Genomic DNA, 19,223 nt, shown 5'->3' with positions numbered 1-19,223 from the left:
CATCACATTTACGATTGCTGGGTACTTTATCCTGATGGAATCAAAGATGTATGTTTCTACCATTTAGGAGTGGTCAGCACAAGAAAGGCATAAGAACTTGATTTGTTTTGTATCCTCCAGATGGGAGAAATGAGCTTGGGAAAGTGGGTTTTTCCATTGTTTATCCAATAATTTTCTTGCAGCAGGGTTGCTTGTTTACCAGTTATATCTTAAAACCATAAGCCCTATAAATAAAGAAAACAGAGCTGCAATATAGGACCAAGTCCACTGCTAGAAAGTGCATGAAACTGTCATATATATGATCATGGGTACATTTTTCATTCAGGATCTGACTGCACTGTTATTCTCGGATTAGGTCTTTTCTTAAAATTTCTCAAACCGCAATATCTTGTTATATTGCATCTGTACACATTTGAACATTTCTTGTACAAATATTAACACTGTGTTAGCTGAATATTATGCCTGCAAGTCCAAATTCTACAGTTATACACTGTAGCATATTCACCAAATGCTCCTGTAGGGACAGCCCCTGTTGATGCAAACTATCACAGAAGGATCTACCAAAAATATATAAATAAGGTTATACAAAAAAAAAAAAAAGGAAACAGCTGACTCTGTATATTCTTTAGAAACTTTATCAAGACTTTTATTAGCATATTCTACATTATTTACAGTACATAAAGGCCACAGCAATTCATCAATATATATAAACTCTTTTTAAAGGGAAGGGCATTAAGTGAGATAGGTACTGTGCCTTGCAAAATTCATCACATTCTTGCATATTCTTTTATTGTTTAAAAATTATAATTCAAAATGTATTAAAGTATGGGTTTGTTTCATTGAGCTAGACATCATATTCTACACGGTCAAGGTGGAATAATAAGAAACCAAAAAGTTTTGATTACACAAATTTTCATACTAAATGCAAATTAGCACTGTTTCCAAAAATTGCCTTAAAAATTGTCCAATCAGTGGCTGAGATGATTCAGGGGCCCTTTTACAAAGCCACGTGTCTACGCGCCCAACGTGCGCCAAAATGGAGTTACTGCGTGGCTCTTGTGGTAATTTCATTTTTGATGCGTGTCCGATACGCACATCCAAAAAAATAATTTTTATTTTCAGCTGTGCATATCGGATGTGTGCCAAGTGGCATTTGATGCGCATAGGTCATTATTGCCTGGTTGCCGTGTAAGAGTTTACTGATAGGTCAATAGCTGGCGGTAAGGTCTCAGACCCAAACACGTAGCAATTTTCATTTTGCCATACGTCCATTTTTGGCAAAAAGTTTTTTAAAAAAAGCATTTTTTACAAATGTGCTGAAAAATGATTCTGTGTGTGCCTAAAACATGTGTCTACAGTACCTCAGGCCATTTTTCAGCGCACCTTTGTAAAAGGGCCCCTGAAATACCCATGGGTAAAGAATCAAGCTGTTTTATTGTACAAAGTTAGTATGAAGCATAGGTCCAAACATGCCAATGCAGACTTGCTGAAAATACTCAAAGATAAAGTAATTCAAAAGGTACAGATTTCACACTGGAACTGTAGCATTGCTGTATAGATCAAATAAACAAACTCCTAAATTAAATCCTGAATTCTTTTTCTTATTTTTTTAATAAATCTCTGCAACGTTGAGATTGGTGGAATATAAATGAATGGAATGAAATTAATTGTATTTTTAGAGAGAAGAATGTGGAAATGTATACAAGGGTGTGAAGACTTGCGTAGGGCACTCTAAGTATCTCACTGAAATCTACTAATAAAAAAAATATACACTAGTACAAAATGTGAAGAGCAAAATGAAGTCTAGTTCAAGCTTCACTAGAAGTTAATTGATAATTTTTGTTTCCCTCTCTAATTCTGATTGACAAAGCTTGACCAAGGTTAGGAAAGGAGCATCCTCCTAGGCTAAACTGTTCACTGCTGGTTCTTGCCAGTAGGGGAATTGTCACTGTAAAAGCACAGCTGTGCTTCTCTTTTCTAGAGTCTGAGCACAGAGTGAGTCCTAAACAGGTCAGCTACACATAAAGCAGTAAAGTTTTCTTTAAAGTACATACTATTCAATTACCTCTTTGGATGTCATTTGAAAAAATAAAACTGTCATGATAGGTACCTGGCCCGAACGTTTCACTATTAAGTAACCTTGAAGGATATACCCCCCCCCCCCCCCCTTGGCTATGATTAGGAACAACTTGCAGTCTACAACTCATGTCAGAATTCTTTTCATGAGTGACATTCATTGATGATGGTGTAGCCAGTTGAGAAATAAAGCAGCTACAGTTTACTCCAGAAATGCAAGACAGGCAAAAAATATATATATCTCTTTTAAATTGTCATTAATAATTTAAAACCCTTCCTCCCTGCAAAAACATTCCTAAAAGAAACAAAACAGCATGAAAACAAGTAAGCAAGAATTCTGCAGAGTATGTTAATAGCTATTTCTTTTATATAATTTGCAGCACCCTGAAAATGAATGAAACCGAAAAATGCGCTGCTGCTTACTCTTCCAAATATCTTGCTCAAGTGTGTCACTGCTATTTTCTGTCTATGTGGAACTTAAGTTCAGCTGCATCCAATTTCTCTGTGCAGGTTACCAGCATTACACCCTCCCCAAACTCATCATATGCCCTTTAGGACAACTGCCAGTGTACAGTTCTAAGCTGTGCTTAAATTTAGCCACTTTGCCATTCATGGCTCAGCATGTACAATCAGGTAAAAGTTATAGGAACGTTTAATGATTTTGTGATCTTTATCTTTTCATAAGATACTATGCAAGACCTTTGATTTTGCTGGTTCTGTATATTCCTCAACTGACTTCGGTCTTAAACCAATGAAGAAAAAGGCTGAGTACCCAGATAATACTGGTTTATTCCCATAGGAAGAACCTCAGCCTATATTTAATCACTGAGACTGTAGCCTCTATTGGTAGTTCACAGTCCATTATGAACAACTGTATGCTGCATGTAAACATGACTAATTATAAAGAAAAATACATTAACCAGAATCTTCTGTAAAAGATAAAATATCTGCTTTAAAAAACTAAGCTATTACTGCATCTTTTCCAGTTTTATTAAAAGGAACTACCCCATTGGGTGTTACCAGTCCTGAGTTCTTTTAATTAAAAAATTGCCCTAGCTCCCATTCAAAACATCCCTCTGCTAATAAGTTTGGGGGTTAAAAAAAACAAGCTCTTTCAGTTGCTGGCATACACCTTTTTTTTTCAAGTCAGAACACAGGGATATTTCTATCAGTCACCTGCCGTTCTCATTTTCACACACCAACTCTTATCAGGGTTATGTTTAAAGTTGAATACCAGTCAGCACTTCCATAGTAGTCACCTTCAACTAGCCAGCTGCTGTCCGTTGAGAAAATTATATACTAGGAACTGGCTAGTCTCACAATACTGTGTTGCAAACAGCTTTCCATCCGGAGTTGGGTCAGAGAAAGCAATTTCATCTTTACTCAGGTATGAGCCATATATAAAGTTATTTCTGTAACAAAATAGATTAAAAATTAATTAAATGGTCATGTATTTATTAAATTTTCAAAGTTACCAAGGGTACATGTATTAGATACTACCAAGGGAACTGATAAAAAGCAGGGCTCTCAGAGATAAAGCGTTAACATGGAACAACAATGTTTCAACACCACACACAGTAACTTTAGGAGAACGGAACAGTATCAGCCAAAATAGACCTGAAAAGTAAGGGTTTATCTTACTGAATATCCCACAAAGGTAAAAATCCTCATCATAAAATGTAGGAAGGTCATGCCTGTGTTTATCACCTAGTTAGAATAAAGGTTCTCTTCAAATCCCTGTACATTTTTAACCAAAGGATTCTTAAAAAAAAAATGTTCTACCAGTATGATATCAACAATGTTTCATGACACACTTTTTAAACTCTTGTATAATAAAGACAACTAAGCGTGATTTTACTCATTAAAGTACACTTTTTAAAACATGTAGGAGAAATTAAGTCTTACCTGGTTATTTTCTTTCCATTAGTCCTTCCCACTATTCCGGAACCTGTGGAGGTAGAGACCTGAAAACTGAGATGACACATATCTCTCTTGGCATCCAGTCCAGCTCCTCAGTATTTACATAGTAAGGAGAAATTCAGAATAAAACACAACCTTAAACAACTCGCTAACATTAACCAGATGGCACCATGCAAGGTGAGTTGCTATTAGGTCCATTACTTCACACCGACTAAACACCTCAGAAACCTCAGGCAGACCTCTGGACTAGTGGGAAGGACTAATGGAAAGAAAATTATCAGGTAAGACCTAATTTCTAGCTTCCCACTACTCCAGAATCTGTGGGATGTTCAGAAACAATCCCAAGAGTGGATGGGATTCTGGCATTGCTGCCCTGAGGACCAAAGTCCCAAAACTAGTACTTGGCAAGGGTATGCAGAATTGACCATGTCGCAGACTTGCAAAAATATCTGCTGGAGACAGTATGGTAGTCTCTGCCCAGGATATCATTATACACCTCACAGAATGAGCCCGTAAGGCCTGAGAAGCCTGCTTCCCTGCAAGCAGATAAGCTGACACAATAGTCTCTTCAGCCATTTAGCAATTGTGGGCTTGGAAGCCACGAGGCCAAGCCTCTGTTTATCAAAAAGCACAATCTGTCCAATTTGCAAAACTCATTCGTGACTTCCAGATATCTAATGAGGACTGCACACATTGAGAAGCGTCAAGGAAAAGTACTGGAATACTAAGCCTTTTTGGCCTCTCTGCAAAAGGACAGACGCACCACAGATTGGTTGAGCTGAAATGCTGATACTGCTTTTGAAAGAAAGGAAGAACCGTGCACAGGGAGAAGAGTGGATCAGCCTTGCATCATTGCATCATTCCTGTCCACACGAAAGGAAGATTGGCAGGCCTGAAAGTGGGACTTCTGACCATATTAATGACCACTAGGCCAGTACCATCTGCTATCTTGAGATCTAGCACCCCCTTAAGACAGTTGACTAGAGGCTTTCGGCTTATTCTTCAGCAACTGCTGTGGCTTAGTTTCCACCAGTTACGGAGATCTTCTCCAAATAGCCACTTGCCCCAAAAGGGAAGTTTAGCTAGGTGTGACACTGACGATGCATCCGCTTCCCAATGCCTCAACCAGAGTTGCTGACATGCCGTGAAAGCCAGACATACTGAGGAACATAACCCATAACATGTCATAAATAGCATCTGCCAATGGTGCCAGTCTTGTGTTGCTGATTGCTGATGTCACTTCAGGCATGCTCTTGCCATGAACAAGCTGCACACTGTCACTTGAAGGCCCGAAGAGGCCACTTCAAAGCCTTCTAGCTTCCTATGCTTAGGTAAATATATCTGCACTTGGCCCCCTCAGCTATTTGGTAAGCTGTACTGAAGAAAAGCACTAGTATCATAGCAATGTTATTTGAACGTTCTAATTGTGTGCTTATTATATATTCCATCACTATTATGCTTACATCATATTATATCTCTGTCATTTGAATTTCAGTGCTGTTAAATGTGTACATTTTTGATTCTGTATATTATTAGGTCTGAATTTGCTGCTTTCAAGTTTTCCTCTTTCATTCTGTCTATGTCTATACTTGATCATTTTACTATTGTTATGCTGTTAAAATTGTAAGTTTGATGTTAAACTGTAACTACTGTACACCACCTTGGTTGAATCTCTTCATAAACACGGTTAATAAATCCTAATAAAGAAATAAAATTCTAACTGTTCCTGCTTCAGTAAATAGGCCTGGTGTAAGAGCCACATAAACTCCGGAGAAAACAAAGATTCTGATGCAGCTGCATGCTCTGTCAGTCCTGAGGCTGTAAATTGTGACTGTGCTCCGCTCATGATCAGACAGGTGCCTGCTCCTCGCTGCTAGCCTGTTCCTGCGTTCTCCTGAACCAAACTGAATACCTACCTTGCCAGAGAGCCCGAAGTCCCTGGAATATTCAGATCCTGTACCACATCTGAAGATGTGCCTGCCACTGACCATTTCCTGCACATCCTGTGGGCTTCCTGGCTTGCATGCACTGTAATGCCCCATTGCTGGCTGGAAGGTCCCTCAGCGGGAACAATGCTTAACTGCCTCCGCAGGAGTCACCATTCACCCCGACTGTTACAAGAGCAGCACAACATGTCCCAAGCAGTGAGTTAGGATTCCTCCCCTGCACCAAGTAGACCTTGCATCCCTCCAAGCAGTTCTTAGTCAAACTTTAGTCAAAGTTACCACTGCTGGCTGCTCCCCTGAAGCTCACAATCTCCACAAGTCTTACCACAGATGAGAAAGTCTCAGGGCTGATACTCTGTCCCACGCTCTCTAGCAAACCTCTTTCCGTCTCCTTTTATTTTTTTAGGTGGTTGTGCTAGAAAAGGACAGTGCCACAGGAAAGAGGGAAGAGGTGAAGGGAGAGCAGAAGTAAATTTGCAGGGCATCAGAGACCAGGGATTTGACAATATGATTCTACAGACTCAAACCACTCTCAAAGCTCAACTGGGGACCAGTTGACCAACTGGACCAGGAACAAAGCACTTAGAACCAGAGGCTGAAAAGTGTGTCCATCCACCTGCTGAAGATAGAAAGTACTAAGGAGCAAGACTGGATGCCAAGAGAGATATGTCTCAGCTCAGTTTTCAATTCTCTATCTCCACCTGCTGGTTGGTGGACACAACTCTCCCACAGGTGCTGGAATAGTGGGAAGCTACATCATGGAAGGTTACCAATGCTTTTAGGTTTCCTCATAGAAATGTAATGGTACCTATGGACCTTTTTGCTGAAGTCTGTGTTAGTCCCAGCAGAGGAAATATTGAGACTGCCACAGAAGAGAGTGCATGGAACTTTTGCAGTGCCACATCCCTCTAAGAGTGGCCACAGTGACATAGTCCTAGGTCTTGGTCAGTACCCAAAATAATGCTCTGCAGAGTTCATGATTTGCTGGAAGGAGGAGCAGTTCCACTTTCTTGGTTTGAGATGGCAGTTTGGGGAGGCAATGTGTTTCATGGCTCTAAATTCCTGCAATGGCTGCATAGGGTTATATATATTCTGGGACCAACTTCTCACTACATGAGCGAAGATCATGGACACCTGAATATACATCTATATATCTATATACAGTGGGGGAAATAAGTATTTGATCCCTTGCTGATTTTGTAAGTTTGCCCACTGACAAAGACATGAGCAGCCCATAATTGAAGGGTAGGTTATTGGTAACAGTGAGAGATAGCACATCACAAATTAAATCCGGAAAATCACATTGTGGAAAGTATATGAATTTATTTGCATTCTGCAGAGGGAAATAAGTATTTGATCCCTCTGGCAAACAAGACCTAATACTTGGTGGCAAAACCCTTGTTGGCAAGCACAGCGGTCAGACGTCTTCTGTAGTTGATGATGAGGTTTGCACACATGTCAGGAGGAATTTTGGTCCACTCCTCTTTGCATATCATCTCTAAATCATTAAGAGTTCTGGGCTGTCGCTTGGCAACTCGCATCTTCAGCTCCCTCCATAAGTTTTCAATGGGATTAAGGTCTGGTGACTGGCTAGGCCACTCCATGACCCTAATGTGCTTCTTCCTGAGCCACTCCTTTGTTGCCTTGGCTGTATGTTTTGGGTCATTGTCGTGCTGGAAGACCCAGCCACGACCCATTTTTAAGGCCCTGGCGGAGGGAAGGAGGTTGTCACTCAGAATTGTACGGTACATGGCCCCATCCATTCTCCCATTGATGTGGTGAAGTAGTCCTGTGCCCTTAGCAGAGAAACACCCCCAAAACATAACATTTCCACCTCCATGCTTGACAGTGGGGACGGTGTTCTTTGGGTCATAGGCAGCATTTCTCTTCCTCCAAACACGGCGAGTTGAGTTCATGCCAAAGAGCTCAATTTTTGTCTCATCTGACCACAGCACCTTCTCCCAATCACTCTCGGCATCATCCAGGTGTTCACTGGCAAACTTCAGACGGGCCGTCACATGTGCCTTCCGGAGCAGGGGGACCTTGCGGGCACTGCAGGATTGCAATCCGTTATGTTGTAATGTGTTACCAATGGTTTTCGTGGTGACAGTGGTCCCAGCTGCCTTGAGATCATTGACAAGTTCCCCCCTTGTAGTTGTAGGCTGATTTCTAACCTTCCTCATGATCAAGGATACCCCACGAGGTGAGATTTTGCGTGGAGCCCCAGATCTTTGTCGATTGACAGTCATTTTGTACTTCTTCCATTTTCTTACTATGGCACCAACAGTTGTCTCCTTCTCGCCCAGCGTCTTACTGATGGTTTTGTAGCCCATTCCAGCCTTGTGCAGGTGTATGATCTTGTCCCTGACATCCTTAGACAGCTCCTTGCTCTTGGCCATTTTGTAGAGGTTAGAGTCTGACTGATTCACTGAGTCTGTGGACAGGTGTCTTTCATACAGGTGACCATTGCCGACAGCTGTCTGTCATGCAGGTAACGAGTTGATTTGGAGCATCTACCTGGTCTGTAGGGGCCAGATCTCTTACTGGTTGGTGGGGGATCAAATACTTATTTCCCTCTGCAGAATGCAAATAAATTCATATACTTTCCACAATGTGATTTTCCGGATTTAATTTGTGATGTGCTATCTCTCACTGTTACCAATAACCTACCCTTCAATTATGGGCTGCTCATGTCTTTGTCAGTGGGCAAACTTACAAAATCAGCAAGGGATCAAATACTTATTTCCCCCACTGTATATAGATATAGATATATATATATATCTATATATAGATATAGATATATATATATATGTTTCAGGTGTCCATGATCTTCGCTCATGTAGTGAGAAGTTGGTCCCAGAATATATATAACCCTATGCAGCCATTGCAGGAATTTAGAGCCATGAAACACATTGCCTCTCCAAACTGCCATCTCAAACCAAGAAAATATATATATACCATGTCTGAGTTTCAGGTGTCCATGATCTTCGCTCATGTAGTGAGAAGCTACTGATCTAAAAATGCCTGGCTATGTGGAAGGAGAGAGCTATCCATCAGGTGCTGTGGTCAAAGAGTCAAGAGAAAAGGAGAAGAGAGGAAAGATTCAAGCAATTTATTCTACACTGGCTTGACAGTGTATCTTTTAGAGGGAAACTGTTCCATAGAATCCGCTAAGGTTTGATAAGAGATGAGGCAGCCAAGTTCTACAAGGGCTGCCGAGGGGGGGGGGGGGGGGGGGGGGGGGGGGTCAAATTCCCCAGGCCTGGCCTCCAGGGCGGGGGCATGCTGGAAAGCCCAGGGGGGGGGGGGGGGGGGGGGGAAGCAGCAGCAGTCAAAGTCCTACCCTGGGCCCTGTAATTGGCCCTGAGTTCCAGATGTATGACAAAGATATTCAACAGTAGCTGGAGTTGGCCCCCCAGAGAGAGGAGTTTGTGTTATGGTTGAATAGCTGCCTCCAGAGGATAATGGACTGGACGCAGATCGATAAACTGAATGCCTGAAGTGAAGTTGGAGAGGGAGAAGCTAGAACCATGTAACCAAGTTCAAGGGGTGGTATCTTGGACTCTGATTTATCTTTGAGGGCCCAGATGAAGCCTGGTGTAAAATGTTGCTCTTTATGATTGTCTAAATTATACTCTCTTTTTGGAAGAAGTGATTTCATTTTGTTGGTGTACATGACAGTAACCCATAGAGTAGATTGCCATAGTTCCTTGTAGGTAGCTTTGCTATAGTCTACTATTGAGAAGTGTCAAAATTTGTCAGATCTTGCTTTCCTTTAACTTTACATAAAGACAAATTATATGCAATTCTGTCATGTTTTTTTTTTTTTTTTTTTTAATATGGCTGTTTAGGAATTAAATTCAATGTAATTATTCATGTTATAGTAAAATCAATTCAGATATTTTATATAACATGTGTATTAACTGTCAGTTTATAAATTCAGATTTGTAATTCACCTTCAGCTACATTTTTGGTTAAACAGAATATAAATGTGTAATCAAATTAATCTGATCTTTAGCCATGTTCTCATATTATACTCACTTTAAACTCAGCCTACTGTTGCCAATTCCAGCCCAAACAGAATGAAGGGACCTTTTGTTTTAAAACATGGTAACTATAATACTCTCTGTAGCAAGAGACTCAAGCTCTGCAGATGAGATTCAGATGTCTTCTGTCAAAGAAATTAGAGTAGTGGTTCCAGTTGAGGGTCATCTCAAATTATTATTTTTTTTAAATCTTTATTCATAACATTGGATCAGAGATAGTTTTGTAACCTTAAAATTCACAACATGAAAAATAGCACACATTACCAGAAGAGGTCAAATAAATTGCATCATAATTACAATCCACACCGTGAGAATTGCGAATTTAGTGAAATGACAGTATAAAGCATGCAATATAGCACAAAAATTACACCCAATTCTCCCATCCAATGCAATTTTATATCAGAACATAGGAAAAAAACTCCAACACTCAACATTCGTGCTCAGCATCCAATTCGCAAACAAACATACCCCCACCTCATATAACCCCCCCCCCCCCCACACACACACACAGAATCACAATACCTCAAAGCAGATGTAGGGCACTGTTTATGGTATGTTCTCCAAAGTTCTATATAATGCTTGTAGTGGTTACGGTATGTAGCAATCTCAAAATAGGTAATTTCCTTCATCTTTTGTCTCCAACAGGCCAATAATGGTGGTTCCTCTGCAGAGGCCCTGTATTGTAATATCATTTTCTTTATTAAGATGAAGGAAATGTAATAGAATTTGCAGTATAGGAAGGTGACACTTTGAGCGATCAAGTGCTCCCAATTATAGAGTTTCATAATCCCACTGAATCTTTAGGGATGTCACCTGCTCTAAAGAGGCCATTGCTCCCTGCCACAGCCCAAGTCCAGGACATTCCAAAAAGGTGTTAACTAGTGTTCCCAAGTGGGTCTTACACCTCACACAGGAGGCATCAGCTCATAGGCCAAATTGAGCTCCATGTAATCTGGATAGGAATGCCCTATGTAAAAGTTTAAACTGGGTCTCCTGCAGGTCCACTGACTTAACCACATCAAAAAGATTATGATTATGAAATAAGCTCCATATAATACAGATGGTCATGGTCTGTTCCCAGATCTCGATTCCACTCCCTAAAAGCTGATCCATAGTGTCCAAGGGAAGATTTGTCTTCAGTAATCTATACCAAACAGAAAGATTATTTAATCCAGAAGTCATTTTCAGGAGATAAGGGTCCAATTGGCCCCAGAGCCAGGAAGGTAAAATTATGTATAATCATACCTGATAATTTTCTTTCCATTAATCATAGCTGATCAATCCATAGACTGGTGGGTTGTGTCCATCTACCAGCAGGTGGAGATAGAGAGCAAACTTTTGCCTCCCTATATGTGGTCATGTGCTGCCGGAAACTCCTCAGTATGTCGATATCAAAGCTCCATCCGCAGGACTCAGCACTTAGAGAATTACACCCACGAAGGGACACTCTGCCCAGCTCACCACCGCCGAAACGGGGGAGGGGAATTAACCCAGCTCATCCCCACACAAGTGGGGGAGGGGAATCCGTCCAGCTCATCCCCGCGGAGCGGGGGAGGGACACCACACCCGCCGATGCGGGGGGATCTGGCTTATCCTGCAACCGCAACCGCGGGAGGAGCTGACTGACCCGAACACCGCCGAAGCGGGAGGGGTACAAAACTGCCCTACAGCCGCACGAAGCGGGAGGGAGTGCCGGCAGAATTATAAGTCTCAATCCAGCCCCGTAAAACGGAGGGGAGAGGAATGCAGCAGCTCACTGTAACACAAACTCGTCTTAACTCTTGAAGAATCCAAGTGAAAAAACTTGAACACGAAGTCTTTCTGAAGTAACTGAAGAGTAAAGTTGAACCTGAAATGCAACCAGAATAAAACAATACAGATATCTGGGAGGGGCTATGGATTGATCAGCTATGATTAATGGAAAGAAAATTATCAGGTATGATTATACATAATTTTACCTTCCATATCATCAAGCTGATCAATCCATAGACTGGTGGGATGTACCGAAGCAGTACTCACCCAGGGCGGGACATAGAAATCCCTGACCGCAACACTGAAGCTCCAAACCGGGCCTCCGCCCGAGCAGCCACAGTCAAGCGGTAATGCTTGGAGAATGTATGGGCCGAAGCCCAAGTTGCCGCCTTGCATATCTCTTCCAAGGAGACGGAACCGGCCTCTGCCATCGAGGCCGCCTGAGCTCTTGTGGAGTGAGCTTTCAGCTGGATAGGCGGCACCTTCCCTGCGGCCACATAAGCCGCTGCAATGGCTTCCTTGACCCATCTTGCCACTGTAGGCTTAGCAGCCTGCAGACCCCTACGAGGACCTGCAAACAGGACAAACAGATGATCCGATTTCCGGAAATCATTGGTCACTTCCAAGTATCTGATGATGACTCGTCTCACATCCAGATATTTAAGAGCAGAGTACTCCTCTGGGTAGTCCTCCCTACGAAAGGAAGGGAGACAGAGCTGCTGATTCACATGGAAGCGAGAAACAATCTTGGGCAGAAAGGAAGGCACTGTGCGAATAGTCACTCCTGCCTCAGTGAACTGCAGAAAAGGCTCTCGACATGAGAGCGCCTGGAGCTCGGAAACTCTTCTGGCTGAAGTGATAGCCACCAAAAAGACTGTTTTCAACGTCAGGTCTTTCAGAGATGCCCTCGACAAGGGTTCAAACGGCGGCTTCTGCAATGCTCTTAGCACCAGGTTGAGATTCCACGCAGGCACCACTGACTGCAGAGGAGGGCGCAGGTGATTAACTCCCTTGAGAAAGCGCACCACATCTGGCTGGGAAGCCAGGGAAGCACCCTTCAGGCGGCCCCTGAAGCAAGCCAGAGCCGCTACCTGGACCTTAAGGGAACTGAGCGACAGGCCTTTGTCCAGACCTTCTTGCAGGAACGCCAACACTGAAGAAATTGGAGCAGTGAAGGGAGAAAGTGAGCCTGCTTCACACCACGCTGCAAAGATACGCCAAACCCTGGCGTAAGCAGTAGAAGTAGAGCGTTTCCTCGCTCTCAGCATAGTGGCGATGACCTTGTCTGAGAAGCCCTTCTTCCTCAGACGCTGCCGCTCAATAGCCAGGCCGTAAGACCAAAGGGGGAGGGATCCTCCATCACCACGGGACCCTGATGTAACAGGCCCCGCTCCACTGGCAGCCGCAGAGGATCGTCGATTGAGAGCCTGATCAAGTCCGCATACCAGGGACGCCTGGGCCAATCCGGACCCACCAGGATTATCCTGCCGGGATGTCTTGCCCCCCGGTCTAGGACCCTGCCCAACATGGGCCAGGGTGGGAACACATAGAGAAGCTCTTGTGTCGGCCATTGTTGGAGAAGAGCATCTACTCCCAGGGATCGAGGGTCCCGTCCTCTGCTGAAGAAGCGCGGCACTTGGCAATTGGCCGATGACGCCATCAGATCTAGGCTCGGCTGGCCCCAGCGCTTCGTGATGTCCAAGAACGCCTGAGCAGATAGCTGCCACTCTCCGGGCTCCAAAGTATGGCGACTGAGAAAGTCCGCCTTGACATTCATGACTCCGGCAATGTGGGCCGCTGACAGCTGTTCCAGGTTCGCTTCCGCCCACTGGCATAGACTCATAGCCTCCTTGGCTAGAGGGGCGCTCTTGGTACCTCCCTGGCGGTTGACATAGGCCACAGCCGTGGCATTGTCCGACAGTACCCGTACAGGCTTCAGCACCAGTACCGGGATGAACTCCAAAAGCGCCAACCGAATGGCTCTGAGTTCCAGGAGGTTGATAGACCACTTCGCCTCTGCAGGAGACCAAAGCCCCTGCGCTGTCCTTCCCAAGCAGTGGGCTCCCCAGCCCGACAATGAGGCGTCCGTCGTGACGACAATCCACTCTGGGGTCACCAGAGGCATTCCCGCAGACAACTTGTCTGTCTGCATCCACCAGCTCAGCGCCTTGCGCACTGCTGGATCCAAGGGAAGACGCACCGCATAATCCTCCGACATCGGAGTCCAGCGCCGCAGCAGAGAGTGTTGTAGTGGTCTCATATGAGCCCTGGCCCAGGGCACTACTTCCATCGTGGCCGTCATAGAGCCCAACAGCTGCACATAGTCCCAAGCCCGAAGAGGAGAGGCTACCAGGAACTGGTCCACCTGAGCCTGAAGCTTGACAATCCGATTGTCTGGCAGGAACACTCTGCCCACTTGGGTGTCGAATCGAACTCCCAGATACTCCAGGGACTGAGTCGGGCGCAGCTGGCTCTTCTCCCAGTTGATGATCCATCCCAGGGAGCTCAAAAGAGCAACTACCCGGTCCACAGCTTTGCCGCACTCTGCATAAGAGGGGGCTCGGATCAACCAGTCGTCCAGATAAGGATGGACTTGTACTCCTTCCTTTCGCAGGAAGGCCGCTATGACCACCATTACTTTGGAAAAGGTCCGCGGAGCAGTAGCCAACCCGAACGGGAGGGCTCTGAACTGGAAGTGTCGTCCCAGGACTGCAAAACGCAGAAAGCGTTGATGAGGAGGCCAGATGGGAATATGCAGGTACGCTTCCTTGATGTCCAAGGATGCCAGGTACTCCCCTGCCTTCACTGCCGCTATAACAGAGCGGAGAGTCTCCATGCGAAAGTGCCGCACTTTCAAGGCCCAATTGACCCCTTTGAGGTCGAGGATAGGCCGGACAGAACCTCCTTTCTTTGGTACCACAAAGTAAATGGAGTAACGCCCCTTGCCAAGCTGACTTTCTGGCACCGGAACGACCGCACCCAGGCGGATCAGATTGTCCAAAGTCTGTTGCACTGCCACAGCTTTGACCGGAGACTTGCAGGGAGAGAGTACAAACCCGTCTCTTAAGGGTCGGCAGAACTCTAGCTTGTAGCCGTCTCTGATGACTTCCAGCACCCAAGCGTCTGAAGTTATTGTGGTCCACTCGCCCAGAAACGAGGACAGCCGTCCTCCAATCTGCACTGGGGCGTGGACCAATACCCCGTCATTGGGTACGAGACCCTGGGGGAGGACCGGAGGGAGCACCTCCGGGACGGCGGTCTCTGCGAAAGGAACGCTGCTTGGGGGAGAAATTCCTCTTAAAGGAAGAGGGGGCAGAAGAACCCGACCTGCCCGGGCGGTACCGACGGGCTTCCTGAAACCGTCCTCTGGAGGTACCGGGACGAGCACTAGCCCGAGCCCTGACCTCCGGTAACTTCTTGCCCTTAGACGTGCCGAGATCGGTCACGATTTTGTCCAGCTCGACCCCAAAGAGCAGCTTGCCTTTAAAAGGCAATTTAGCCAGGCGGGATTTAGAGGCGCGGTCAGCAGACCAATGTTTCAGCCAAAGCCACCGCCGCGCAGAGACTGTCTGAGCCATGCCTTTAGCTGAGGCTCTCAAGACATCATACAGCAAGTCTGCCAAATAGGCTAAGCCCGATTCCAGGGCTGGTCAATCATCCCTCAAGGAATGATCCGAGGGGGAAGCCCGCTGCACCATAGTCAGGCACGCCCTGGCCACATAGGAGCCGCAAACTGAGGCCTGCAAACTTAAAGCAGCCGCCTCAAAGGACGACCTTAAGGCCGCCTCCAATCTCCTGTCTTGGGCGTCCTTTAGGGCCGTGCCACCTTCCACCGGCAATGCCGTTTTCTTAGTCACCGCAGTGATTAAAGAATCCACGGTAGGCCACAGATAGGCCTCACGTTCACTCACAGCCAAAGGATAGAGGCGGGACATAGCCCTAGCCACTTTAAGGCTCGCTTCTGGGACATCCCATTGAGCCGAAATTAAGGTGTGCATGGCATCATGCACGTGGAAGGTTCTAGGCGGGCGCTTCGTCCCCAGCATAATGGCAGAGCCAACAGGGGCTGAGGGAGAGACGTCCTCCGGAGAGGAAATCTTCAAAGTGTCCATGGCCTGTAACAACAGGTTGGGCAAATCCTCTGGGCGAAAAAGCCGCGCTGCAGAGGGGTCATCCGCTCCATCCGAGCGGGGATCCGTCTCCTCCAAGGAATCCGCAAAGGACCGTTGGGAGACCTCAGACACGCTGCCCTCATCTACATCGGAGGAGACAAATTCCTCCAAGGCCTGGGAATCAACCCGACGGCGTTTACCTCTGGGAACCTCAACCTCTTTACCAGACGAGGGAGCGGGGGCAGCGTTGTGCATGAGGAAGGCCTGATGCAGCAGCAAAACAAACTCGGGGGAGAAACCCCCCAGACTGTGTACTTCCGCAGCCTGGGCAACAGCCCTAGGCGCACTCTCAACCGGCGCTCGCAACAGCGGGGGAGAGGCCTGCTGCGCATCCAAAATGGCGTCCGGCGCGAAACTCCGCGAAGGAGCCGCGCGGGAAGAACGGCTCTTAACTTTAGCCGCTTCTGTGCCGTCGCCCAAATTAAGGGCGTTCATGGCATTAATGTCTCCAACCTCAAGGGCGGCCCAAGAAGAAGCCGTCCGAGCCGCGTGGCCGGCCAAAATGGCGGAGGCGAGGAGCGGGGGATGGGCGTTTATGGCGGGAAAAACCGCCACGCCGGAGGAAGGACCGGGACATTCATCGGTCACGAAACTGCCACCCAACAAGGGCGAATCAGGCTTTAAGACCCCCGCATCCCCTCTAGAAGCGCTCAAGCGACCCGGGGAGCGACCCTTTGCGCCCTCGCCCTCCGACGCCATGTGCCACGAGGAGAAGAATCGGGGAACCCCCGCCCGCTATAAAAAGGTAAAATTACCTGCTGTCCGCTCCGAGTTGTAACGACCTGGTGTCCCAGTGAGTAGCTGCAATAGACGCTTAAATAAACGTCGAAATAAACGCCTTTAAAGACGTTTAAAATTTTTTTTTTTTTTTTTTTTTTTTTTTTTTTTTTAACGGAGCCAGCGGGAGGGGGGAGAAAAGGAGGGACCTGGCACCACCAGGTTTGCACTTGCTCAAAAGAGCCCTCAACCCCAGGCACTCAACAAAACCTAAAAATTAGGCTTGGAGGCCTAGCCAGAGCTGCTGCTGCTGTGTGTGACCACCACCTGCTGAGATAGAGAACATACTGAGGAGTTTCCGGCAGCACATGACCACATATAGGGAGGCAAAAGTTTGCTCTCTATCTCCACCTGCTGGTAGATGGACACAACCCACCAGTCTATGGATTGATCAGCTTGATGATATGGAAATACCATATTGTCTCAAACACTCCCCAGTAACAGCAAGCCTAGAAGTAAGGCATCAGATGCGTATCACACAGATTCCATTTCTTCTGTATATTAGGAAAAGAAGGGAATGACCCATCACCTAATTCTAACAATTTGCTTATCACTCCACAACCCCATCTAGTCCATTCCTTGAATTGTGAAGCTCCTAGGCCTGCTGGAAATTGTGCACTGCCCTCAAAACTCGGCAATGGCAAAATCTTGGCTGCCTTATTTTGCCTTTTCCTCCACCATCGCCAAGCAAGTCGTAATGTTTTCAGAAATTGCAATTGTGATGCAAATCGTATATCAGCAGAAGGGGTCATATGTACAAGGTTAACAAAGGAAGATGGGGCACTCCAGCTCTCCATCCAGTTGCATGGTGTAACCTTAGCCCACCCTTAAACCCACTGAGACTAGGCGCATTAGCGCCGCCACATTATAGAGACGGAGATCTAGGAGGCTTAATCTGCTTTGTGACTTATCCTGAACTACCTGCAAAGCACCTTTGTCATTGCCTCTGCCTGTATCATAGTCCTGGTACTGCGGCAGCGTTGGCTCCTGTGGCCGGGGAGTCAACTTTGCAATCAGTCCCAGAGTTCCCTGCCCCTTCTGCGGGTCTGCTGCTCTGGCACGTGCTGGCGTTTCTCCCCTATTTAGGGGCATGCTGGGGAGGCTCATTGCTTGAGCGCGTGCTCCACTCACACAGCTCAGTTCTGGGAGGCCGCAACGCTGGCGCTGATCACAGCACACAAAAGAAGCTGTGCAGCGCTCGATTCTGTAGCCCCACCTCAATCTCTCCGACTTACAAAACATTATAGCACACAAAACTCATGGTTTATAAAAGATCTATATCTATTTAAAAAAACAGCTCCAGCAAGCTGAAAGGAAATGACAATGAAATCCTTCTGCTGCGCACTTTTCTGTTTTTAAAAGTACTCAACACTCTTACAAATCAGCAATACTGACAGCTAAAAAGAAGCACTTAACTCCCAAAATTGTCAAAGCCCCCAATATTGCTATCCCCTACAGAACACTTAAGTCTCTTACTACTTTTCACAATTCACATACTATCCCTGCACAGGCCCTATCAGCTCAATCTCTGTCAACCTACTTTAAGATGAAAATTGTTACTCTGAGGCAGTCTTGCCCCTTTGTCTACTCCTCAGCTATCTCTACCATGCTCACAATCAGCATCAGTCTCTTGTAGCACTATGACTCAGTTCAACCAACCAGCTCTCAGAACTAGGTAAAATCATTAAGCCATTGAATACCACCACTTCGTTGACTGACCCAATTCCTACTTCCTAAATTGAGGGTTCCCTTTTATCTCTAGTTACTGTTGACGAGCTGCTCTTGTTTCTTTCAGGGTGGGAGGTGATATCTTGGGACTGCTGGAATTCTCTTTGCTGTCTCTCTTGGGGGAGGGGGGGGGGGGGCAGAAACAGATCATCCTAGCCTCAGAGATACAGAAAGAGGAGCTTGGTTGCCCCAAAATATCACATTTTGTTATTGCTCTGGGGTAGAGACATGATATGTTGAGGTTACCAGGTTCCTCTTGCTGTTGCTCTGCTGAGCCCTTCATCCTGTTTCTCTAGGGGTGGAAGTCTCCCAGCCACAGACAAACAGCAAGAGGGGTGTGGTGGCCCCAACCTCTAACCTCCCACTGAGAGGTGATGTGATGGAGCCGCTGAGCCTCTCGTTGTTTATCTGGCAATGATAGGTGATATGCTGGGACTGCTAAGCTTCTCTTGGTTTATCTGTGGTGTTGAAAGTTGATATGATGGAGCTTCTGCTCTCGCGTGCTTTCACTTGGGTTGAAAGGTGATATGTAGGGGTTGCTGAGCCTATTTGATATTTTTCTGGAACAGACCAGGCTCATCCCTTCTCCAGTTTACAGAAAGCAAAGTTACTCTCCCGTAGCAGATGTTCTCCAAGGGCAGCAGGACGGACATCTAACACAGCCCAGCAATCCAGAATCTTCTGATGCCTTTGGCATCCTTGTATTGCACATGTGCAAGTGCCTTCTTGCCTGACCCGATCATACAAGACCAGCACTAAAGTACAAAGATTAGAGAATTCAACTTCTAGGGGAGGGGGGGGAGGGT

At 45.9% G+C, this 19,223-nt stretch overlaps 1 protein-coding gene across 2 annotated transcripts in view; it reads right to left on the bottom strand.

Annotated features, from left to right (window-relative positions):
• Positions 1–1,335: 1,335 nt before the first annotated feature.
• ESCO1 (establishment of sister chromatid cohesion N-acetyltransferase 1) overlaps positions 1,336–19,223 on the bottom strand; it is a 128,995-nt gene continuing 111,107 nt past the window's right edge. For both annotated transcript variants that reach the window (XM_030212847.1, XM_030212854.1), the window contains one exon: positions 1,336–3,488. In XM_030212847.1, the coding sequence (XP_030068707.1) occupies positions 3,338–3,488 (151 nt within the window). In that variant the 3' untranslated portion in view covers positions 1,336–3,337. The remainder of the gene's footprint in view (positions 3,489–19,223) is intronic.

Source organism: Microcaecilia unicolor, chromosome 1 (genome assembly GCF_901765095.1).
Source record: "Microcaecilia unicolor chromosome 1, aMicUni1.1, whole genome shotgun sequence".
In the NCBI taxonomy this organism is placed as follows: domain Eukaryota; kingdom Metazoa; phylum Chordata; class Amphibia; order Gymnophiona; family Siphonopidae; genus Microcaecilia; species Microcaecilia unicolor.
Note: the sequence above shows the minus strand (reverse complement) of the source record. Positions and strands in the feature narration are given on the sequence as shown.